This window comes from Podarcis cretensis (assembly GCF_951804945.1).
Source record: "Podarcis cretensis genome assembly, chromosome: 10".
Taxonomy (NCBI): domain Eukaryota; kingdom Metazoa; phylum Chordata; class Lepidosauria; order Squamata; family Lacertidae; genus Podarcis; species Podarcis cretensis.
In genome coordinates this window covers 40,106,196-40,132,229 of record NC_137179.1, presented here as the reverse complement: position 1 = coordinate 40,132,229, position 26,034 = coordinate 40,106,196, and the positions used below count along the sequence as shown (strand labels likewise).

General features: G+C 38.9%; 1 protein-coding gene across 4 annotated transcripts in view; it reads left to right on the top strand.

Moving 5' to 3' along the window:
- LRRIQ1 (leucine rich repeats and IQ motif containing 1) overlaps nucleotides 1-26,034 on the top strand; it is a 103,007-nt gene that overhangs the window by 50,837 nt on the left and 26,136 nt on the right. For 3 of the 4 annotated variants that reach the window (XM_079991803.1, XM_079991804.1, XM_079991805.1), the window contains 5 exons: nucleotides 1,369-1,458; nucleotides 4,014-4,135; nucleotides 4,695-4,790; nucleotides 5,544-5,623; nucleotides 10,286-10,387. In XM_079991803.1, the coding sequence (XP_079847929.1) occupies nucleotides 1,369-1,458; nucleotides 4,014-4,135; nucleotides 4,695-4,790; nucleotides 5,544-5,623; nucleotides 10,286-10,387 (490 nt within the window). Of the gene's footprint in view, nucleotides 1-1,368; nucleotides 1,459-4,013; nucleotides 4,136-4,694; nucleotides 4,791-5,543; nucleotides 5,624-10,285; nucleotides 10,388-26,034 lie in introns of those variants that run through there. The other variant, XR_013842722.1, reaches the window with a different exon arrangement.

The window sequence follows — 26,034 nt, the reverse complement described above, 5'->3', positions numbered from 1 at the left end:
TACAGTTGCTGCTAATCTTTCCATATGTGTGCTCCTTCTCAAACCCACCCATCTCACATGTCTTGCTACCCCCAAAAAAGGAAGTGGGTCCACAGCAACAACAAAAAAACAGAAGAGGAAAAAATAATGGTGATAATGATAACCATCATCATAATACTATATAGGAAAAGGAAAATTCAAAATAGAAAATTCTCTGAAACTTTCAATGAACAAAGCACAGTTAATTCCGTACAATGATAGACTACCTGTGCTTTCTCTCTCCTTTTTTCAGGTGATCTTAGTCTGTAATTGATTTTATAATTGCTTCTAGTTTTAAAATACTTTTTGATGCAGTGAATGCCTGTAGTAATTCAAGCAGAGGAGAAATGGGTTACAGGGAGGAGAATGACAATCTCCGTTCTTCCCTTTCTCCCCATGTCCCTGTACTGGGCATCCTACTCTGAGCTGCCTCACTAAAAGGTTACTCCTTGAGAGAAGCAGCATATTGCTAGGATGCTACAAGTCCTTTCAGCCTCAAAATCCCCCAGATTAAGTGTGTTTACACCATGATTTGGCCCCATTGCCTTCCTCCTCCATGTAGAAGTTGGTCCTTGGACCACCTCCTTGGGGACTTGGAGAATATGTTTTGGAAGCAGAAGATACTTAAGGGAAGAGAAAAGGTATGGTGAAGAGAAGAGGCAAGGAGGCAGGGGAAGAGAGGTGAGCTGGATTACTTAGGAGACCTAGGAGAAGGAAAGTGGTATGGAGGCAGCAGGGACTTGAAGAAATGAGACAGAGAAAACTACAGACAGGGGCAAGGGAGCTAAGAAGGAAGCAAGGATCAAGGAAAAGGGTGGTTGGGCAAATGCATCCAGGAACATTTCTGTACAAATTTTCAGCATTTGTCTGGCATGTTCCTATACTGTAATGGCAATTACAGAGAGTGAGAGGACGTTCTGTATGCTTCAATAGTGTGTTTGGTGGTGCAACAGCAACCTTTTACAGGCAGAGTTTGGATGCCAGTTGGAAAGATTAGCTCTGCAATTCCAGATGTTGCAAAAATTCCATTTGCATTTAAAATTTCTGCAGAAGGCAGCTTTCTGTGTTTAATTCTGACTCTGCTGAATAGCACTTTGAAACAATTTAGTCTAGATTATTCCTATTGGAATTATTATGGGGGAAATCAAATGATATAAATTAATACAAAACTTCTTTTTAGCTTCATCATTACTGTCCTACAGGTGACTATTATATTAGAATAGAATGGCTCAGAATCACTGAAAGCAGCATGCAACGCGGTCAAAATGGTGCTTTATAGAAGTTATCAAAACGAAACTGATATTATCCCTGCACTATTGACTTCATTGGTTTGTTGTTGTTTTAAACCAGGCTGTCATAGAGAAAGAATGGCCAGCTTTGGATTCCACCCGCTTCCTTTCACAAACACTGCTATTCTCAGACCAATTGCCCTCGCCAAAGGTAACATGTCACGGAAACTTTCTTCGTATTTGGCCTTTGTTCATTCCTTAAGGATCTCACTACACTTGGTGTGATTAATATTGCAATTTATTGACTGAAAAAACATAATTACTTTAAGAAGCCTCTGACTTCCTCCTCATCCCCAGATGTAATTTTTCATGTTGCTTTTCTTTCATTTGCTTAATTCCCCCCCTTTATTTTTGGATTTCTTTCAACACTTTACTTCACAGTAGCAAAATATATATATATGATGATGTGCCTCAGCTGCACATTTGGCAGTGGATTAAAAATTGCTAGTTGACACAGCGCTTTCAAAAACACTGAAGCCTGCAATATATGGCAACAGCTGAAGATTTTCAGAGCAGCTAAAGATCATTGAACTGTAATGTCTGTTAGCTATTTGATAATCTTTGAAGTTTCAGCTTTCTTTATGTTATGTTTAATTCTCTTTGTTACATGCAATGTGTTTTCAACAATATTTGTACTAGCAATAAGATAGAGAATGGTCATAAATGGCAGACAGTAGTGTTAAATTAAATGCAAGCCTTACACTCTAGTCCTAAGCATGCTTCCTTCAGAGTGATTTCACTGATTTCAAGTAGGATTCCTCTCCAATTAAATGTGTTTAAGTTCAGGGTGCCGGCCATGCTTTCAGGAATGTAGTTTTAATTTGAATTTCAAACTGCTTCCAGATCATAACCTGCTCACGTCTTAGGTACATTGAGGTGGTTAAGTGCATTCCAGATTATTGCAAAATGACTGGATCTTGTTAAAGTCTGTGGCTGTGATCCAACTAAACAAAATGTGTGCATGGGGGAGAGCTGTGCACACAGACGGCTGTTTCTTTGAAGTTTCCACCAAGGATGCTTATGCTGCAACAAAGACCAGCTTTTTGGTTTAAAATGCATCTTCCTTTTGCAAGATGCAGCTGTGGTTGAAACCTCAAACAAACCTCCGACCTCACAGGGTTCTTTCCTGTGCATATAACTTACTTGGGCACAGCCTATGAATGCAGTCTGTGTAAAATAAAAGAAGGATGGTCTGCATGTTGCTATTCTCATGGAATGATACTTTTGTTTGCTAATTTTCCTTGTCCGGTTATAAGTCGACGTGGCTTGTCACATAGGTCTATCATACCATGTAGAGTTTCATTCACCAGTGCTAGATATTCATGAAAGCATCACTCATTCACTGAGAAATCTTTTATGTGAAATTTTTCTATTTCTCTGTATTTTCTATTTCTATATTCTGTTTTCTATTTCTCCATATTTTGCAATGCAGTGTACTTCTAGGACAAATCAAAGGTGCTGAATTTATCTTTTGAAAGCACTTCATGACGTGAGAGCCATATATTTCAGAAGTCATCTCTCCCTATATCTGCACTCATGCCAATTATATTTCTCAGATCAGCCCCTGCATTGTAATTTTTTTCTATGGGGAGTGAGAAACTGTGCTTGAAGCAAAGACTTTACAACAATTGTTCAAAAATCTGTGTTGTCTCAGAAAAAGCATCAAGGCTCTTATTTTGGTTGCCAGATTTTATGACTTGCATCTGTCAAATTCTGAAAGCAAATAGAAGTTGTTTTCTTCAGTCATGTTTTTCTTTGTTTTAGGCCACTTCTAGACTGTTGCTGTTATGTAGATTGGATCCAATTGCATGCTAGCAAATTTAGGTTGCACAATTAAAGTAGATTAAAGTAGACTCCTGTCCCATTTCACCATCTGAGGTCAAATGGAGAAGTCCTCACTCCCACCCATGCTGAAGGCTTGCTTAGCTGTGACTTCTGGATTCCGGTGAGATCTCACCGGAATCCAGAAGTTGCAACTGCTTCTCCTTGTTTGTCTGGTGGCAGCAGTGGGGGGGGGCAACCAGGCCCCCACCTCCATGCCACCATGAGAGAAGTGAGGAGAAGAAGCAGCGGCAAGAACTTGTGAGAGCTCCACGAGATCCCATGAGATTTTGCCAGAAGCTGCTGTTGCCTCACTTCTCGTCTCCTCACTTCTCTTGTGGCGGCAGCAGGGGCGAGAGGTGCCCACAGGAGCACTGCCCCTTGGGATTCCACCACCTGAGACAGCTGCCTTAGTCCACATCATAGAAGGGCTGGTCCTGCTCTTGCACAGCACCCCCCAACCACCACCATCAAAAAAGTGAGAATTTTTGCACTATGGAAAGTGATAGGAAGTTGCACTAGCAAGTGATAGAACCATTGCTTGATGTGACATCATATAACCTCCCCACAAGCTACCAGAATGAATGTGGATGCTGTATAACTTCCCTGCAAATTTTGTGCAAACAAATCAGGATAAATGTTCAATGAGCAGGTCGTTAGAAAACAATCTTAATGTTTTATTATGCATTGAGCATTTATTAATTTTCTTGTAGACTGCATTGAGGCTAAGGAAAACTCTCCTATAAATGTTGATGGCTCTGATTATATAGCACATGCCTTACTTCTGAGTAGGCATGTATACCATTGCTTTATAAATGTGTAGTGTGTTATGTTATTGTCCAAGAGAACTATTTCTTTAAACATTTCTATTCCTCTCCTTAAAAGTATAATGAACCTACAGGATGTGGGGACAATTCACATCATTTAAAGTGGCTTCCACATAAAACTCGGCAGCTTAAGGAAAGACCCAAATTATTCTTGTCAGAAAGCAGTCAGATTAGTAACAGGTAAGTAAATAAATAGCTTTTAATGTTGCTTTCTGTAACTAACCGATTTAATAATCACTGGAAGAGCAATTAGAATCTCTTGTTGCTGTTTTGCTATTTTTAATTCATGTGATTTAAGTATTCAGCACATGTGCTTGGCACTAAAATAACGCAAATCAAATGCAAACAGTAGCTCTTTAATGAGCCAGTGTTTGCTCACTAATTTTTTTTAGAAAGCATAAAATTAAAGTGCTATAAACTGAAGTCATAAAATAAAAAAGTAAAGTATGAAGTAGACATTAAAATGCAGATATCTGCTAGATAAGGGCAGAAGGATTTCTTACAGCTCTGCATTCCTTTGTAGAAATATCTTGAAATACGCTTTGAGTAATTGGAGTGTAAACATTTCATGTGGAAGTCTGACTTTTATTACTCTCCAAGATAAAGTTCCTGGTATATTAAAATAGATTTTATTTCTGGGTTTCAGAAAGCTTAGGTGCTTGGTAGCACTATAAAAAACTGTGGGGACTTACTTCTGTTACTGGGCTAGCTTTCAAGAACTTTTGCTTGTCTTCCTCAGGTCAGAGAAGAGCACTCTCTCACAGCTTTGTGACCTGAAACTCCCCCAAAGGTCATCACAAAGATCAGAAAAAGAAGAAAAAATTTCAGAAGAATGGTATGTTCAGTTTATCATACTTCCACTTTTAATGGCAACTGTATTTATCAGGACTTGCTCATTTAGGTGAAAGCTGTGTTAGTGGCTGTCACAGCTAATCTGAAACATTTGTGCTGGTGTGTCCGGTAACTTTGTACACCATCCTTGGATCATGATGGACACCATGTTAGATTTTCTGAGACTGAATCAGCATAAGTGATGGTAATAAGAACATAATGTGCAGTTGTTGGCAATGAGAATGGTTTTATTGAATCAAGTTTGTCCATAGTAATACATTTATGAAATATGGTTTGTGTATCCCCGAGATCAGTTGCCCGTTCAGCAGCCAGTATTGAATGTAATCTTGAGCAATTATGCACACACTTTTCTTAATTTTAGTGGGCTAACGTTATTGGAACCATATAGAGGTCTACAGCCCATGCCAAGGTCTCCACATATACTTTATTTGTAATATGTGCTTTGCTATTGTATTATAGAGAATCCAAACAGCCCTGCATGTGGTATACACATGTAATTCAACATTTTAGGTCCATCCCCTTCTCACATGTCCTTTGCTGTCCCTGAATTCACCCCTCAGTGTCAAAATGGCCTCAAAGACCAATATTCAATGTGATGTGAGGTCTGCACTGTGATGTGAGGAAAACTGACAACTCTTCTGGGTATGTACAGGAGTGGCTTTCCATGTACCTTCCTGTATATTCAGTAAATGCATATTTCTTGTTGCCTGATGACTAAAAATCACCTTTCTTTTAGGGGTTTTAAAGACATTTCTACTGCACAGTTGATGCTAAAGAGAGCACATAAAATGAAAGCAAAGAAATCTAATAAGCTTGGTAAGTAAACATTCCTGATGAACTATGTGATAGAAGTTACATGTCATAAATAAATCTGGTCTATTGATCTACATCTGGAAAGAGGCCCTCACCTCTTAAAAGCATTGAAGTGTATTGAAAGGTTGACACACCCAAAACTGATTGATGTGCATGGGATTGCTACTTAAGTATCATTGATTTCAAAATAGCTTGCACTTCTATGCACTTATGTGTCAGGTAACAGAATTATTTTGATTTTATCAGCCTTAATTTTGTTTATAATGTAGACATATTCATTTCATATCATCTGGAAATATATGTGGACAATGGTTGCTCTAGATTGTTTATTTAATAAGACAATTCTCAATTTTGTGGATTTTTTAGAAAACATTGAAATGCCAGTAATGTTGACTTCTAATTTCAAGTTATCAATGATGCCACTTTGATATTTGAATGCTATTTGAAACTCCCTTGCAGATGTTTTGATGTATCATCAGTGTTGAATTTTGTGTGGCAAAATCAAGTATGCCTTTAAGAAATGCAATTTAAAATCTTAAGCATGTGCCTGTGACAAAGAAAATGGAGAGAGCCCCCAAAGAGTACATGCAAGTCCAGGGATTCTCATGGCCTCCCACCCTGTTCTATCAAAATATCCAGAATATCTGGTGTCCAGCTGAATTTTTCACATACATACATCTTGGTGGCCTACGTATCATTTGTAATTAATGGAACCCATTAGAGTGTATCATCTTTTCTCCATATGTGGTCTGCTTTATGTTACTTATGATTAATCCATTCCTAAATGGTTGTTTCTTAAAGCATATCAAAGTCTGCTGTCCTGCCTTTTGTTGTATATAAAGGACTTCTTGATGTTCTAATATTAACAAGGTTGGGGAAATGAGTGTTTGTACATTTGCTTTCTAAAAAGTGTTAATTTCACAACTAACTGAGAATATAATCAGTATATAAACAGAGGGCTGATCTGGTATAATGGTTAAGAGCAACAGCATTCCTGACAGATGCCAAGTTCCCAAGAGATGCATGTGCATTAAGATAAACGCATGTGCAATACATATAATACACAGAGTTTTCCCATTGCTAGTAAAGGGTTGAGTAACAGCTCCACCAGGTGGTCAAAGGCTGGGTGAAATTGAGGGAATTAGGCAGCTCCCACAATTCAGTTTGCTCCTGCCTTCATCAAAGAAGTCAGCTCCTTCTCTTTTTCTCCTCAGGCTAGCTTTTTGCCTGTTTACCCCTCCATTTTCCCCCTCTCTGTCTCTGATTGCTCTGGTAATTTTTCACTTTGCCTTTTAGTGACCCTATTTCTTCCTTAGTGCAGCTTTGCAGTCCTTTTTCCCCCTCAGCTCTCTCCAGTCCACCACCACCCTTTTCCTTATTGGAAATTTTCCCACCTGTTTTCTTTTCCGGTTTACTCTGTTCTTTCTATTAAAAGAAAGAAAGAAAAATAAAAAATAAAAAGCCATTCCCTATCCCTTCTGTTGTCTCCTCTCCTTCCCTCCCCATATTCTGGCTGACTATTTTGGAATCAGAGGGTGGATAGTGGCAGGAAGCCTTCTCTTAGCTTCTTTGGTAAGAAGCCTTTTAAGCTACTTCACATCCACCTTCTTACCAGGCATGTGTGTTGTACACTGCTTCAGTGTCTGTAGCCTTTGTACCAGGAGGGGATGGCATCCAACAGCCCTCCTAGTGTGGCCTCTGGCAGCTCTGGCTGTATTGTTATATTGACTTCCCCCATGTTCCTCTCTGCCCGTTGCCCTGGACCATAGACTATGTATTGATAGGCTGCTCGGTAACTCTGCTGTCCATACTCTATGGCTCAAAGCAGCACAATCAGAGAGAAAGGAAAGAGCAGGTGATGACTATTGTCATCTTACTACTCTGATTGTGAGCTTTCCTGGGGCATCTGTAGAAAACAGAATGCTGAACTTAATGGGTCTTTGGATTCATTCAGATTCTTATGCAAATTATAATGTTTGGGTTTGAAGGGACTGCTAAATTCTCCATTTTCTGAAGTCCACCAAATTTGCCTGCCAGTTTAAAGCCCCACAGACCCAAATTATAACCGAATCATACCCCAAGTTTGCTGACATCTGCTATATATTCTCTTTGAAAAGCATTTCTCCATTTCAAGCACAATATGGAGTCGTTGTCTGGGTACATAGTGAGTACTATCCTGAACTCAGATTAGAAAGAAGGCAATCCAGGCTATTTGCATGTTTGTATTCTTTTACAAAGTCTGTCTGTGTTGATGTCTGAAAGTTTGCATGAAGGGAAATTAGGTTCTGGCAAGTGCCCAAGTCTTGTGGCTTTTATCAAAAGGAAGGACTCAGGATTAGCTTTCGATATATGCTGTGCTGTAGACAACTGGTGTCTGAGTACTTTGCTGGACCAGTGCTGTCAGGTAATGGATCAGAGAGGGCTGTTCTGCTTTAATCCATTACAGTTATGAATGTTTATTCAAGCAGTTAAATAAGTTGTGGCCACAGTTTAACCATACCAAATGTGTGCTGTGATTTATTCATCTACTGTGTCCACACCAACTACTTTTCTCTAATATGAGATAATCGGAAAAGTGTGGGCATGATACTGGAACACTTTGCAGCCAAGGAGAACTGGCAGAACGTCAAAAGATTTCCAAGTGTGGAGAATGCACAGTCTTAATTAAGCAGTAGTCCACAATGTAACACTTTGGTTTTAAACTACCCATGGTCACAAAGTGTTATTTGCCATGTCTTGACAAGATAGGAACTGTGTTCCTCATTATACTTTGATTCTTGAAGATGCAGTATTTATCCTCTTAAGCCTGTAATCCTAATCCCTGGCTGGCAGTGGCTGGGCATGATGGAGTAGCACAGTAATCACTGCATCCACAACCCGACTCAGAGTGGAACATGGGGATTTTAAAAAGCCCCTTTCCTACACCAGCACTCAGACTGGTGCTGCAAAGACGCCTAGTTGGAGCCCAGTGCTATCATGTGACTGTAACAAGGCACACTTCATAACTACAGGATCAGGTGTGTTACCTTGCTGCATTTCAGGGTTTTCCACTGGCCACTGTCAGTGGAGGGTGGTGAAGCAAGGCTGGGCTGGGCTGGGCAGAGGAACACTTCCTCTCTATCCAAATGCCTGCCAGCACAGCAATTCACAGATTGGATTGGTCTGTAATTCACAAATACTCTGTCATAGTTCTTCTCCCACACAACCCCCCCCCCCATTTAAACAAAGTTTAACCACTTAAAGCTTTCACTAAAATCAAACAATATATAAATTTTATCAAGGGCTTGTGTCTCGTTTTACATTACAGTGCTAAGCACTTTTTCTAGAGCCAAGCCAACTTATCTTTAATGGCACATCATCCAAATGATAGGGTTTAACATTCTAGTCTACATCATATGTAATTCCAGTTTCTGTTACCAGTGCATAATATAATAAAACACACATTTGCTCCGTAAGAGTAAACCATAGGAATAAAGGCATAGATAGAGTAAACCATAGGAATAAAGGTACAGTTCTGCTGATTTCAATTCCCTACAGGTATTGATCGAGTGGGAAAGGTCCATACAGTTGGCCCCACACACGTAACAATTGTTCACAGACATGTAGTTCTGAACAATGATGGAGACTTTTCCACACCATCGGGTTTTTTTGTGTGTGAAGGGAGCTTAATATGTTTAAATGGAGACACACCATGGGCATCATCCAGGTGTCCTTGTCCATAGGAGTGTGCTACATGTACAGTGCTGTGTATGAAAATCTCCCATTTCCAGATGATTAATGCTGGCAGATGATTGAAGTATCTGTCACGGATGCGTTAACTGAGATTTCTGCATTGCTGGGAGTTGAACTAGATGACCCTTGGGTCCCTTCCAACTCTACGATTCCATAATATATTTGATAGCACTGATCACCTATTGAGATGGGAGGCAGTAAGTGGAATCAGCCACCTTCCCCCTGAGTAGCCCACAAGCAGCAGATAGCACTGACCATCTGTTTGATACTTCCCACACTTCAGGTACTGGATGTAGTGGAAGTTTTTTTTCCCTCCCCAAAATGAGAGATGTTGCCATTGTAGCACCTTTTCATACGGCAAGGGGATGTAGAATTATGATAAATGTAGGGAAGCCTGTTTTCATCGGGTGGATTTGACAAGTAACACACTTTATGCAACACATTATTTGAAAACATTTATTATAGGTCTTCTTTAAAGTTAGCACCAGATTATAGGATGCTTATAATTTCCAATTTTGAAATAGACACCATTATTCAACATCCTCGGCAGTCTCAACAGGTCGGTCTAGTTATAGAATATGTAGGCTGGGCCTACTCAACAGAAAGTGCAGCTTCCAGCTAGAAAATTCAAATATTATTTTAAATATACAGATTTTAATTGGCATTTTGCTTTACCATGGAAACTGGCCCAGAGAATAATTGGGCCATGGAATAATTGTTTAAGATATGTCACACAAATCAAAGTGATTTCCTTTCTCCTTTCTTTTTAACTCTTTAATGTTAGAAATAGTATATTTTCCCTTGATAATGTAAAACCTACATAGATCTCTCTCTCCTCCCCCCCTTAATAAATGGCTAAAAGGCGAATACTTCTTTTAGGGAATGAGTGAGCAAGATCTGACCTTTTGATTTTAACTTGTTCATGTCGTCTAGACCCAGCTGTGCGCCTGGCGTTGTTCAAAAACAATGAAAATAAACATCCCCCTGTGAAACCACCAAAGAAGGCACAGACTGCAAAAACTGGTTACTTTGAAGGTATGCAAAGGAGTTTTGTTTTATGTTTGACTTTTTTCTCAGATCTTTCGAAATTATGAAAGTCATTCAGATGTATGGATCAATTTCCTTAAAATGCTTCTTTTTAGGTTGACAATGACAAACAGTTTAATTCAGATAATGCAGATCTGCTGTCCACCCCCACCCCCTTGAACACACACACACACACACACACACACAGAGAGAGAGAGAGAGAGAGAGAGAGAGAGTACACCCAGGTGGAAATTTTAAACTTCAGTTTATCAGAGAGCCTAACGAAGTGATATCTTCATAGAAAATATATTTCCTTTATTTCTTGAATGTTTGGAATCACAGGAGGCAGGGTGGAATTTAACATCAGCAGCAAGTACACATATGTTATCTGTTAAAAGGGTTGCTAGTTTTGAAAGGGGATGCCCTAGGAAGTGAAACAATTAGAACACTTTTTCATTTTTGTTAAACTGGAATATATCACAGTAGTGAAAAAGTATAAGGAATGAGACTACCAAATACATAGTATGTTTCTTGACTGCTTCTTCTCATTTTGACTGAATTATCAGGGTTAAAATAAATCCTGACACAATAAGGAAGAGAAATAATATATACAAAATTGTATCTGGCTACTAGATATGCAAGGGTTTTTTACGGTATTCATAATCAAATGTGGCTAACTTGTTTTGTTATTTTCATATTGCACACATTTGTGTTTCATATTTTTAGGATTTAAATATTCTTCTTCTAGTAACAGATAGAAATTGTAGTGGGGGACATTTAGTACCTGTACTAAAAAGTCCAATGAATGGATCAGACTAAAACTAATTTTAACTTAGATTTATAATATGCCAAAATAATTATTTTGAGCTGACATCCAGTTCTTGCCTTGCTTCAAATTTTTCATACTTTAGGTTTTGTAGGATGATAGCAGCAAAACTCAGTAGGAGAATAGAGATAGCTGGACAGGCATATTTATCCTGAAGAGTTTAAACAGTGTGTGATATATTTATTTATTTATTTATTTATTTATTGTCTTACATAAATATTGCATTTTTCTCACTTTAAGCTGAAATAAATTTCCAAAGAAGTAATTGAAAATTTGTTTCCTTAAAAGGCTACTCAAAACTTCATGAAAAACTCTTTATCATTGTTTTCCACATATTTACCCTTATTTTTCAGATTCTGTGCACGTTTAGGCCCTGTTGCAAAGCAAGACAGCATGAATTAATTGCTTTGTTTCTTTAAGACAATGCTTGTTTTTTATATTCTAGAAAATAGTATAGTACACAAACTTCTAACTGGGGAATTGACACAACAGGGAAGTATAGAAGCAAATTATTTCCGTAGGTATCTTTCTCTGACAAGGACATAAGAAAGAAAGTGATGCAGGTGGTATCCATGGCTTTAAATCCATATAGTTCCTGTGCACGTGCAGACTTTTGAGTATGCAGAAATAGCAATAGAAGTCAATGCAGCAACTTCAATATAAACTCGTTATACTGTATGGCACAGTATCCTTTTGTCTGGGAGATGCTCTTACCATGGCCATTTTTTTCACATTGTTATGCAGTTTAGTTCAGCATATACAGCTTCTTATGGTAAGCAAACATCATACACATGAAATGCATTGTTCTTTAATGATGGGGAAATGATGGGGGGAAAGACATCTCTGGTGTTTGTTTGTTTTTAATGTATTGTCCAATTAGTGAATTATGAAACATTTTTATAATAGATAGAAAGGATGCTTGTAACCCAATTTATTGGGTCAATGAGATCCTACTTTAATAATAGTCTGTATTGTTTAGATTCTGGTCTGATTTACACTAAGCCAAACCATGGCTTATTATGAAAGAGTGAGTGTGTGAGTACTCAGATTCAAAAACATTACTCCTTCACTCCTCCCCAAGTCCTGCTGCTGTCATGCTGCCTGGAGCTAAACCATGGTTTGGCTTAGCATTACGTCTGAACGTAGGCTTGTGGTTTGTCAAACCACATCAAACCACGAGTTGTCATTCTTGGTTATTATTCGTATTTAGCCTGAGGGAGAAAAATGATGAGCCTAGGTTTGCTTGTCACTAAGGTGAACTATAGCTGCATTCCAGGAAGCATGGCAGCAGCAGAAGTAGCAGCAATTTTTCCACTGTTCATTCGTTCACAATTCACTATAATTTGGCCTACTTTTAAGTGTAAACTGGCCCATTGTATTCTTTATGCAAAGAAATAGAATTTTCATTTCCAAAGTACTTCTCTTCCTCCTCCTTTTCTTTCAAATGTGAGGTCAGTGGTGGTAACCAGAGATGAGGCCTTTTCCATTGTCTCTCTTTGGAATCCCTGGAGCTGCATCTATATCTTGTTGGTGACAGATGAAGACTTTTTTATTCACCTAGGCATTCTTGATCAGTGATCTATCTTAATTTTTTTATTTTATTCCTTTAACTTGTATGGAGACCACTGGTTGTTCTGTTTTTTTAGAAGCTGGATATAAGTATTTAAAATAAACGTAATTATGTTTTAAAAATAAAAAAGCTTATTCTGGATAGGCAAGATTGAAACACAATGGAAGGATCACCTCCTTTATTGTTGGAAAATATATGGAGTATAAAGTAGCAGAAGTGAAGAGAAAAGGTTTTACAACTTTTGTCCTTTGGGGTCAGCAAAGAGGGCTAATTTTGGGGGGAATACTTATTCAGTATATAATGTCAATTACATGTATGAGATCCTACTGTTTAACTAATAACTATGTGTATACATATGCATTATATACGTAATCAGACTTTGATGATGCTGGATATGAAAATGCACCACAACTATGTCATGTACTGCATCTTTTTTACATTTGTTAGAATAGGGGAGGATAATCATTGTAATGAGAAGCACATTGCAACCAACAGTTATAGAAATGAATTTTCTGTGAAGATCTACACAAAGAATTTCTGACAAATCCCAGCCATCTACTGTAACAGCACAGATAGTACTTGAAACAATGCACCAGTGGCTCACTAACAGCTAGAGATAGATGCCAAGTCATACTTTCACAGTCTTGACCTCACATTGATTCAGCTAAAGCTGTTTCAATGTGTATGGTAAGCCAGCAAAACTGCCATATGGGGTGTAGTGCAAAACGTTGTACAGATAATATTAATTATGGGAACGGCATGCTTTTACCATAATACCAGGTTCGTACTGATCTCATATGATGGAACATCGCAGTTTACCATTTCACCAGCACTGTTACTGCCCCATCTGATATTTAACTCCATTCATTGCCGGTACAAGACCCACAGCTAAACTTGGTATCATTGACATGTGGCACAAATATACGGTACCTTTAAAGATATAAAAGCCACTGGATATTTTATATCTCTCTAAGTGATGTACAATATAAAAACAAACAATATCATACAAATAAATGTACAATCTAAAATAAATAAAGTAGCAGTATAAAAGCATGCAAAACCAACAAAAAATAGGAATTTGGGTGATTCAAGTTCACAGACACACATGGAGGGAAAACAATCTATTTTTGAATTCCACTTCTGGCCTGGTTTTGAACTGAAACAGCTTTGGTTGCCTTGGTAGACAATCCAAGCTGGGAACGAGGGGGAATAAGTCCTGGTAGGTTCTCTTGCTCTCATTCAAGACCACTGACCATGATATCCTTCTGGACTGACTGGCAGAGATGTTTTGCAGTGATTCTGGTCTTTTCCCCCAGAAGGTACTGTTGGAGGATTCCTGTTCAGTGTGCCGTATGGTGTCCCTCAAGGATTAATTCTGCCCCCCATGTTGTTCATTGTCTACATGGAACCACTGGGAGAGGTATTCCAAAGATTTGGAGTATATTGTCATCAATATGTAAATGACACACAGTTCTATTTCTCCTTTCATCTAATATGAAGCAGGCTGTTACGGTTCTGAACCCATGATGGGGTGGTATTGGGCTGGATGAAGACTAACAAATTGAAGCTCACTTCGAATAATGGATGTGCTTCTGGTCAGGAGAGAGCTACCCTGGAATAGGGATTCAACCTGCCTTAGATGGCTTGAAAAATCAGGTTTGTTGCTCGAGCAAACTCCTGGATTCAGCTTTATATCTGAATTACCGGTTGGTAGGTGGGCCAGAAGAGCCTTTACTCAGCTTAGGCTGATATACCAGCTGTGCCAGTTCTTGAGGAAATCAAACCTGGCTTCAGATGAAAAACCATGCTTTATACTCTGCGCTCCGTTGAAGAAAGGAAGGATAAAATGGTAATAAATAAACAAGTTGATGTTTTGGTAGTTGTATGCTATGCAGATATTTTAATCTCTCTTGCTTTTAAGTTGAACTATGCAAATATTTAGCCTCCTGATCAGAAAATATAATCATTTTCCTGGGGGACCACAGTTTGCTTGGTATTCTAAAAATTTCAACATTCGTATTTTCAAAACATCTAACCTGTTAATGACTGCACTGTCTTCCACAGGCAGACTTCTGCTTACATGTGGTTTTTAGGATTACATCTGCAGCAGCACTGCATTGCTCTAACAAAGTTTTTGCTTGTTTGTTTTTCACATTCGAGCTTTTAAGAACAACAGATCTGTCCTGCTGGATCAGACCAAAGGATAGGCTACGTGTCCATTCCCAAACATTTAGCTGACCTTGGATTTAGTTTATTTACTTATACTAGCCTCCTGCCAACTGGCACCCTCCAGATCTTTTGGCCTGCAGCTCCCATCAGCCCCTGGCATCTAGAGAGCACCTGGTTGGCAAAGGATGGCTTATACTGCAGTTTCTTGTTAAGACAATCACAGTGCCTTAGGTTCAAGATACAACAGAGAGCAAGAAACCCATTTGCTTTGTTTGCAGTTTGACAGCGAAACAGATTCCCTCAGAAGGTGGTGAGCACTCCATCTTTAGAGGTTTTTCAATAGAGCTTGGATGACCATCTGCCAGGCATTCTTTAGCTGTGATTCCAGCACTGCAGGGGGTTGGACAAGATGACCCTTGGGAACCATTCCAACTCCAAAATCCTAACAGTGTATGATAACTCCTTGGCAAGACATGAGTCTTGCTCTTTAGACAGAAATACCAACAACTGCCCATATTGCCAGTGAGAAGTTACTTAAAAATTTAAAAAGAGTGGAATCTTTAGTACATTTGTACCCAGTGATCTTAAGTACAACAAGATACGGATTGAAGACTTGAAGCAGATCTGAGCTTAGGATTTCTTATAGTGATCTACCCAGGACAGTGGGCATGTAGATCCTAGAACAGGCTTCCTCAACCTCAGCCTCCAGATGTTTTTGGCCTACAACTCCCATGATCCCTAGCTAGCAGGACCAGTGGTCAGAGATGATGGGAATTGTAGTCTCAAAACAACTGGAAGGCCAAGTTTGAGGAAGCCCATGCTAGAACTTTCTCCAGAAAATGAAGGCATTAGAGCAGTGGTTCCAGAACTTTTTCCCCACGTGGACCACTTGAAGATTGCTGAGGGTTTTGGAAGACTATTTACTTACTTACTTACTTACTTACTTACTGTTGTAGCAATTGCTTTTTAAAATATTTATATTTTATTGAAAATTTTCGGGAGAGAAATAAAGTGAAACGGGTGGAGAGAAGTTAAAACAAAATGAAAGAGAAAAGTGCTTGAAACTGTGGTACAATACAATATATGGATATATAGGTAGTATGATTGTTCTAATGAGTATAAACTGTTGTAGCAATTGTAATATGTGTGCTAAATGTTATTTTTATTGCTTCTTTTATTTTCTGTATTGTATTTTATAGTATTACAATTTGAATTCCATAGAATATAATTTAAAATCAATATAAGCAAAAAAGAAGCAATAACAATACAATAAAAAATCAATATGAATATTTAATGTGGACTCAGACTAGCTGAATGAATCTCTTGGTGGTTTGCAGACCACCATTTGGGAACCCCTGCATTGGACTGGCAAAATAAGAATACTGCCCAAAGTCTTGACTTTTTGTTTTGCCTGAACCTTCTGCCTGATGAATGTATATATGATGGCATCTTCTAAATGTAGACCATTGGAATGAGACCATTCTCATGTTTTGTTGTTGTTTAGTCGTTTAGTCGTGTCCGACTCTTCGTGACCCCATGGACCAGAGCACGCCAGGCCCTCCTGTCTTCCACTGCTTCCCGCAGTTTGGTCAGACTCATGTTTGTAGCTTCGAAGACACTATCCAACCATCTCGTCCTCTGTCGTCCCCTTTTCCTTGTGCCCTCCATCTTTCCCAACATCAGGGTCTTTTCCAGGGAGTCTTCTCTTCTCATGAGGTAGCCAAAGTATTGGAGCCTCAGCTTCACGATCTGTCCTTCCAGTGAGCACTCAGGGCTGATTTCCTTAAGAATGGATCGGTTTGTTCTTCTTGCAGTCCATGGGACTCTCAGGAGTCTCCTCCAGCACCATAATTCAAAGGAATCAATTCTTCGGCGATCTGCCTTCTTTATGGTCCAGCTCTCGCTTCCATACATCACTACTGGGAAAACCATAGCTTTTACTATACGGACCTTTGTTGGCAAGGTGATGTCTCTACTTTTTAAGATGCTGTCTAGGTTTGTCATTGCTTTCCTCCCAAGAAGCAGGCGTCTTTTAATTTCGTGACTGCTGTCACCATCTGCAGTGATCAGGGAGCCCAAGAAAGTAAAATCTCTCACTGCCTCCATTTCTTCTCCTTCTATTTGCCAGGAGGTGATGGGACCAGTGGCCATGATCTTCGTTTTTTTGATGTTGAGCTTCAGACCATATTTTGCGCTCTCCTCTTTCACCCTCAATAAAAGCTTCTTTAATTCCTCCTCACTTTCTGCCATCAAGGTTGTGTCATCTGCATATCTGAGGTTGTTGATATTTCTTCCAGCGATCTTAATTCCGGCTAGGGATTCATCCAGCCCAGCCTTTCGCATGATGAATTCTGCATATAAGTTAAATAAGCAGGGAGACAATATACAGCCTTGTCGTACTCCTTTCCCAATTTTGAACCAATCAGTTGTTCCATATCCAGTTCTAACTGTAGCTTCTTGTCCCACATAGAGATTTCTCAGGAGACAGATGAGGTGATCAGGCACTCCCATTTCTTTAAGAGCTTGCCATAGTTTGCTGTGGTTGACACAGTCAAAGGCTTTTGCATAGTCAATGAAGCAGAAGTAGATGTCTTTCTGGAACTCTCTAGCTTTCTCCATAATCCAGTGCATGTTTGCAATTTGGTCTCTGGTTCCTCTGCCTCTTCTAAATCCAGCTTGCACTTCTGGGAGTTCTCGGTCCACATACTGCTTGAGCCTTCCTTGTAGAATTTTAAGCATAACCTTGCTAGCGTGTGAAATGAGTGCAATTGTGCGGTAGTTGGAGCATTCTTTGGCACTGCCCTTCTTTGGGATTGGGATGTAGACTGATCTTCTCCAATCCTCTGGCCACTGCTGAGTTTTCCAAACTTGCTGGCATATTGAGTGTAGCACATTAACAGCATCATCTTTTAAAATTTTAAATAGTTCAGCTGGAATACCATCACTTCCACTGGCCTTGTTATTTGCAGTGCTTTCTAAGGCCCATTTAACTTCACTCTCCAGGATGTCTGGCTCAAGGTCAGCAACCCCACTACCTGGGGTGTACGAGACATCCATATCTTTCTGGTATAATTCTTCTGTTTATTCTTGCCACCTCTTCTTGATGTCTTCTGCTTCTGTTAGGTCCTTACCACTTTTGTCCTTTATTATGGTAATCTTTGAACGAAATGTTCCTTTCATATCTCCAATTTTCTTGAACAGATCTCTGGTTCTTCCCATTCTGTTGTTTTCCTCTATTTCTTTGCATTGCTCATTTAAGAAGGCCTTCTTATCTCTCCTTGCTATTTTTTGGAAATCTGCATTCAATTTCCTGTATCTTTCTCTATCTCCCTCGCATTTTGCTTGCTTTCTCTCCCCCGCTATTTGTAAGGCCTCGTTGGACAGCCACTTTGCTTTCTTGCATTTCCTTTTCATTGGGATGGTTTTCGTTGCTGCCTCCTGTATAATGTTGCGAGCCTCCATCCATAGTTCTTCAGGCACTCTGTCTAGCAGATCTAAATCCTTAAACCTGTTCCTCACTTCCACTGTGTATTCATAAGGGATTTGATTTAGATTGTATCTTACCGGCCCAGTGGTTTTTCCTACTTTCTTCAGTTTAAGCTTGAATTTTGCTATAAGAAGCTGATGATCTGAGCCACAGTCAGCTCCAGGTCTTGTTTTTGCTGACTGTATCGAGCTTCTCCATCTTTGGCTGCAGAGAATATAATCAATCTGATTTCGATGCTGCCCATCTGGTGATGTCCACGTGTAGAGTCGTCTCTTGTGTTGTTGGAAAAGTGTGTTTGTGATGACCAGCTTGTTCTCTTGACAGAACTCTATTAGCCTTTGCCCTGCTTCATTTTGCTCTCCAAGGCCAAACTTGCCAGTTGTTCCTTTTATCTCTTGGTTCCCTACTTTAGCATTCCAATCTCCTATAATGAGAAGAACATCCTTCTTTGGTGTCACTTCTATAAGGTGTTGTAAGTCTTCATAGAATTGGTCAATTTCAGTTTCTTCCGCACCAGTAGTTGGTGCATAAACTTGGATTACTGTTATGTTAAAAGATCTGCCTTGGATTCGTATCGAGATCATTCTATCATTTTTGAGATTGCAACCCAGTACTGCTTTCGCAACTCTTTTGTTGACTATGAGGGCCACTCCATTTCTTTTGCGGGTTTCTTGCCCACAGTAGTAGATATGATGGTCATCCGAACTAAATTCGCCCATTCCCGTCCATTTTAGCTCACTGATGCCCAGGATGTCAATATTTATTCTTGCCATCTCATTTTTGACCACATCCAACTTACCCAGGTTCATGGTTCTTACATTCCAGGTTCCTATGCAATATTTTTCTTTACAGCATTGGACTTTCCTTTCGCTTCCAGGCATATCCGCAACTGAACGTCCTTTCGGCTTTAGCCCAGCCGCTTCATCAGCTCTGGATCTACTTGTACTTGTCCTCCGCTCTTCCCCAGTAGCATGTTGGACGCCTTCTGACCTGAGGGGCTCATCTTCCAGCGTCATAACTTTTATATGCCTGTTGTCTTTGTCCATGGAGTTTTCTTGGCAGGGATACTGGAGTGGCTTGCCGGTTCCTCCTCCAGGTGGATCACGTTTGGTCAAAACTCTCCACTATGACCTGTTCATCTTGGGTGCCCTGCTCGGCATAGTTCATAGCTTCTCTGAGTTCTTCAAGCCCCTTCGCCACGGCAAGGCAGTGATCCATGAAGGGGTCTCATGTTTTACTGAATCTCTAAATCAGATGAAAGGAGCTTGTGCCCTTTAAAATATTCTTGGGTATTTTGTAACATCTTAAAGGAGCTAGGCCACTGTTTTTAGCATTTTTTCTGTGCTATTTATTTGAGCTAAAGCTTTCTGGGCCTGTGTTAGTGCCAAAGGTCAGCCCTGCAACATGCAAAAGCTCAGATAAACTATCTTATACCTCTAAGGAAGCAAAACCAACCCCCACATGTCTGAGATTAGTGCATTTCACCCTTTCTTTTCGTGAAACAGTTTGAGTTTCTCTTGAATTTAGGGCTCCAATCTACCTTCTCTCTTTCTAATAACATTGGCTGAGGCTAGAATTCTAAGCACTCTTGTTGGATTTACAATATAAATATCAGTATCTCTGGACTTTTTCAAAGAATGCTATGGTTGATTTTTTTAAAATATGGAAAGACAAAAAGTATCACTAGTCTAGATTTTACATTATTTTTGGATGTTAGTTTTTTGTTTCATTTTGTATTTTTAGAGAATGTATGAGATGACCCCAGTGACATTTATTCGTGTGATTTGAAAGGAATATATAGCCATATTGGTTTTGTGTCTTTTATAAATCAATAAACATCATTTTATAAAAGTATCATTGGTATCACTTCAAAGAGCAAATAAAGATATTAGGTTGTATCCAACTAAGTTATACTCAGGGAAGACCCATTGAAATCAATGAACCTATTTTAGTTATGTCTGTTAGCTTCAAGTATGTCTGGCATTGGATATTACACATTATGGCTCCTTTCAGCTATTGTTTTCAGACATTAATAACTAGACTTCCTAAACTATTATTTTATCTCCTCCAAAAGCAGAACTTGTTTTTGAATCTTCAAAATCTAATTTTACTTAGAGATGGTTCACAAAATCTATAACATACAATTAACTACTGGAAACTGCAAGAAATGCATTCTTTGTTGATTCCAGATCTGTGTGCCAAATTGCATGAAACTGGCCATCTATAATATTGCAGTGGCAGCATTTCTATAAGGTTTAAGATCTGTGCCATGGAATGTGATGAAAAGTGTTTTTAAAGAAACCTTCCAAGACAGAAGGGAATCTTTTACTCAAGAATCACAGTCCTGTAGCTTTGTTTCTTATTATCTAGTGTGAGCTCACACAACAGAGCCCTGCACATTGAAATATTTTCTCATTTTAAGGAATTAATGGCTCTCCACCAGCCCTTTAACATGTAAAATGAGTAGGCTACTTGTGTCCAGTACATCCAAAAAGAGCCAGGATAAAATAAACATAAGGAGTTAGATATCTTGGAAAAAATCTGTCATGGGTTTGGGTTAATCATCTCCAGAAGAAATTCAACTTGATGCCTGAAATGTAAGACTTCTTGGAGAACGCAGCAAAGCCTGAGGCAGTGTTGATCTGAAGGAGTGCTCTCCATGGGTCAGAGCTGCCTTGCTGGCAGAGTGCAAACCCAGTTCACAACAGCAGTGCTCTCAAAAGTTGTAAGACAGCAGGCACACACTGGAGCTTCAGTTACATAGTTGAAGTTGTCTGCTTTCTCATTGTTTAAAACAAAATTTAAAAATAAAATCTGTGCCTGATTTTCTAATCTGGCCGTGAATAATAAATATATATTCAGATAGCTATTATTAGAGAATAGAAGTGTAGTTTAAGCACCAAGTTCAAAGTGAAGGGATGAAATATCATCATGGTATGCTAGAGGTAATAGTATAAAACTGTATTGTGATTTGAGGAAAAAGTTATTTTAATCAGTGCTCTAATACAATGGTTCCCAACCTTTAGGAGTATGAGGACCCCTTTTTAACCTCCAAAAATGTTTGTGGAGCCCTACATGCTAATTCTTGTAAGTTAAGGCTCTCTGTTTTGGAGTCTCACGCATTTGTCTATAAAACAGGTAATTGTGTCTGGTTGTTTAAAATTTTATGGGACCATTTATTATCTTTATCGGTGATGCAGTTAGTGATCTTAGTACTGCAGTTTTAGGATTACTAGGGTTCTTGCAAAAGCATTTTCATTCCTAAACACTCCCCCACCCCCGCTCTGATCAGGTCAGTGAAGCTTATAGACTCCTGTGTGTTGTTAGGTGCCTGCAGACCTTGGTGACCTTTGCACTTCGTTGCTCTCATGGGCAGGATCCACTTTCCTCAAAGAGGGGAGGACAACTAAATGTCTTAGGCTGTGCAGCACCTCCAACCGGCCCATAAGAGAAATGAAGTCATAAGTCATAAAAAGTCTGTTACAGTGTGTCAGGGGTGAAACTTGGGCAAAAGGTAAATATGGGGAAGAGAAAGGGCTGACCCAAGACTCTCAAAGTACTATAGAGGCTAATGGAAGACCAAGAAGAAAGGGTGACTGCAACAAATATAGGAAGTAGAAGTTGCAGTTTGACTGCACTGAGCCTGCAAAAAACAATGCTAATACAGATGTAGACTGGGAAAGATATCTGCTTAAAAGTCTTGTTGGAAATGGAATGTCTTCCTATGCAGAAAGATTAGATAGATAGATAGATAGATAGATAGATAGATAGATAGATAGATAGACACGCTGTAGTTAGACGATGAATTGGTTGGTTCTTCCTTGTTAGTATTATGATATTTAGCTTTTAAATTCAAAACCAAAATAAATTCGCCTTCTATAGTTCTTTCCTATGTTACTGGCTAGTGACACAGAAGTACTTCCATGTTTGAGAATAAGGAATGGCACATGCAGCCTAATTGTTTTCATATTTACAGGAATATATAAATTTAGTAGGTCTTATTATCTCAACAGTCTACATGAAAATACATCAGAGAAGTCACAGTATTGTTCACATGTACCTTTCTATATTACATTTTCAGATATCAGACTTGGGGAATGCTCCCATACCTCTTATTTTATAATGTGATACTTGGTTTTCAGGTGCATGAACAGTATAAAGATGGTACCTCTCATTGTCCCAGGATCAACTTGCAAGATTGTGTCTGGGAGAATTCATAAGATTAGTTAAATCTGTCTTAATTATAGTAGCATATCAGTCAAGCTAAGACAAAGACTGCTTTCAGGTGTAGTAATGTCCACTGATTGAGCACTTCTATCAGCACTGAAAGCCCAGCATGCATACTTCTGCATTTTGCAATGGCTTCACCATCAAATGCAAGATTGGGCATGCTTACTCAGAAGTAAATCCAGTGTTGCCTTTCCACTTGCAGAATGTTTTTTGATCGAGCAGAAGTGCCTACAAGGGAAGGCATTTTTTGTCAATTTCTAGTGCAGCCCTCTATACTGTTCTATTGTGTTCCAGACAGTTTCCCAGTTGTCTGGAGCTTATTTTCATGTGTGGGGAGGAGACTGTAGCAGAAAGCAGAAAGCTTTCTGCCTACTCTTCTCATATACTAGTAGAGGTCTACTGGATCAAACAGAATGGCAGCATTTGATGTCACCCGCTAAGTCCAGTGAAACTTACTCTCTTAATCAGTCGCCTGCAATCCTAAGTATACTTAAGCCAGAAGTTGCATTTTTAAAAATGAATCATGCTTTTTTATTTTTCAGTAAACAAGCTGCTATGTTCATTGGTAGGAGTGTATGTGGTTTTTCCTGCCACTACAGATCACAGTTTTAAAATTTAAACATTGTAGATCAGGCAATACAGAAGATTTGATTTTGATTGTTTTGAATGTACTTCCTTTTTCACCAATTTGTTCCTCATGGTATGAAGTTCAGTGATTTTTCCATACCCCCACACGAAGAATAGATGGAAGGGAAGGAAGAATGTTAAAATATTTTATACTCCATAAGGCAATCATTTGGAGAAATAAATCGCTGAGTGCTGAAGCATTTCGAATCCTTTTCATCTGACCAGTCGGTGACCTGATAACTATTTCCTGCCCCTAAATAAGGTTGTGACCTAGGTCTTAGAGTGCAAAAGACAGATAATTTTAGTAACAACTTAAATTCAAATAGGTTTGGCTCAGGGGAGAATGTGCAGGGGACAGATGAGGAAGGATAGGGTGTTTGGCAAGAAAGATTGAATAAAGTATTACAATGCTTGGACTTCTTAAATACAAATTCTTAAGTTCTTCTTAAATACAACTACAAATGTCACTGTATTTTTCCTCAGCTCATTCATTGTCTTTTCTTCCTACATTCTGCACAGTCTCAGTGAATGAAGAAATGCTTTGATTAGTCATTTTAAGTCCTTTTTTCCAACATAAAGGTCAGTTATGGAAACTCCTAGAAAACAGCTAGAAAACTGAGGGCCAAAGTAGACGGGACATCATTAATGCAGTTAGCAATTCTTTGAATGGTGAGACACAGGTCCTAATCCAGACCATCATCCTACTGCATGGAATGAGGGTGCTTAACTCCTTTGCCTTACTCTGATCTAGTCTGGATTGGAAACCTGTGCCTGCTATTTGTATTGGAAGAAAAGCTCCTGTTTGTGGTAACTGTTGTTGCTTAGTCATTTAGTCATGTCTGACTCTTTGTGACCCCATGGACCAGAGCACGCCAGGCACTCCTGTCTTCCACTGCCTCCTGCAGTTTGGTCAAACTCATGTTGGTAGCAGATATGTAGGGCCCATGGATGGGACTGTAGCAGGAGCAATGGGTTAAATTCTCATTACCAGCCACACCAGCACATGGGGGTGAGGTCATGTCTGCTATTTACTTTTTAAAACTGTTCACACCCAGTTGCTAATTATGTGAATGGTGTCTTGTCAAGTTTGGCCCCAAATATACATTCATATTTAAGAAAGACATATACTGTAGTTCCCAATAATAGATTGGGAACCCTAGCATTCATATTAACTATTATTTGGCATTCATAAAGAAGCTAAACAGTAGTTTAAAAGTGGAACTTCGCACACTCTTTTAATCTGCACTGTGTGAAGCATGGTTGTGTGGAATGAGAATTTTAATCTGCATTGGAGATTGTGGATATAGAACTATGATGTGGATGCTGCACTAAATCAGTCTGGAATGGAAAGCTATATTCTTGTGTGTAAACTTTAATTATTTCACGTAGAAAGTGTTGGCAGATGGACAGGATATAAATGATGAAAATATATTTTGCAAACACATGTTGGTGTGTACAAATTCTCAAACAGTTCATATATTATTGAGATCTTATTGCTGCCATTGACATGTTGCTGCTGCTGAGGTTGTGTCATTTATCATCCCACTGACTTGGTCTGTGGTCTGTTTTAGATACACTTACCCTGTGACCATGCAGCACAGAAAGAAATGTCTGCCTCCCACTTAAGAACACTTAACTTCCTCCAACATGCTTAAATTGACACATCGTATTTTACATAAACTGGAACATCTTTGTATTCAGCAGTGATCAAACATGGTCAGCATTGTCTTCTTTCGTAGTGCTAATCATCTGTTCAAACACATATGTAAAGCGAATGGTCAGCTGACCATCTGTCAGGGAATGCATTCAGTGTGGCTCATGTTTGGGTACTAGATGCCGTGTCTTTACATGATCCAATCCTGATCTCTTTTGCTAGAACAATCCTTCTATGTAGTCCTCCTACCTTACCTCTTAATATGCTCCTGCCTTAGTACCTACAATAATGTTAAGTGAATGGATTAGGACATGGACAATCCTTATATGGGCATATCATAATGTGATTGACTGCAAGTTTTATGGGGGGGGTCTGATTTTTCTATCCCCTGGATGATAACTATACCATTATGAAGGACTGATTGTCCTAATGAGGTCAGAGAGCTACAGCATTCCCAAAAGGTTGTTTCCTTTTGACATAGTTTTTAATATTGAACACAAGCTAATGCTCTTTCTTTTTGTAACTAATAAAGTTGTGGAACACCCACATATTATAATTCCTTTTGATGATGTGAAATGTTATTTTAAACAAAACACTGTGAGAAGACTGCAAAATTGAAGCCTAGATATTGAAAATGTGGTGCTGTTAAATAAAAGGAACAAAGTCATATACCTTTTACACTTTTCAGTTAATCTGCACAAATAGAAAGTAAGTACACTAGATTTAGAAACTTTTATGAGAAATTGTAGGCATGGTTACAAATGATTCAGATATTTAATAATGGGATTGTACAGCAGTATAACCCCTTGACATTTCTCTAATAAGTGCTAGTGCATGTATTATATCTAATGTACACTTCCCAAATTAAAATTCTTTGCATTGGAAACTATTAACATGTGCAGTCTGCAAACTACTAGCAAGTCATGCCAAATCAAGTAGTTCATTTGCACCTGAACAGCCTTTATGGCCACTATCTACCTACAGATCTTCAACATAAGAATATGCAAATAAAAGGTGTAACTTCTGCCGCTGAACCCTTTTCATTGATTGCCTGTTATATTTTAATTGTGGTTTAACATAATTGTTGTTGTAA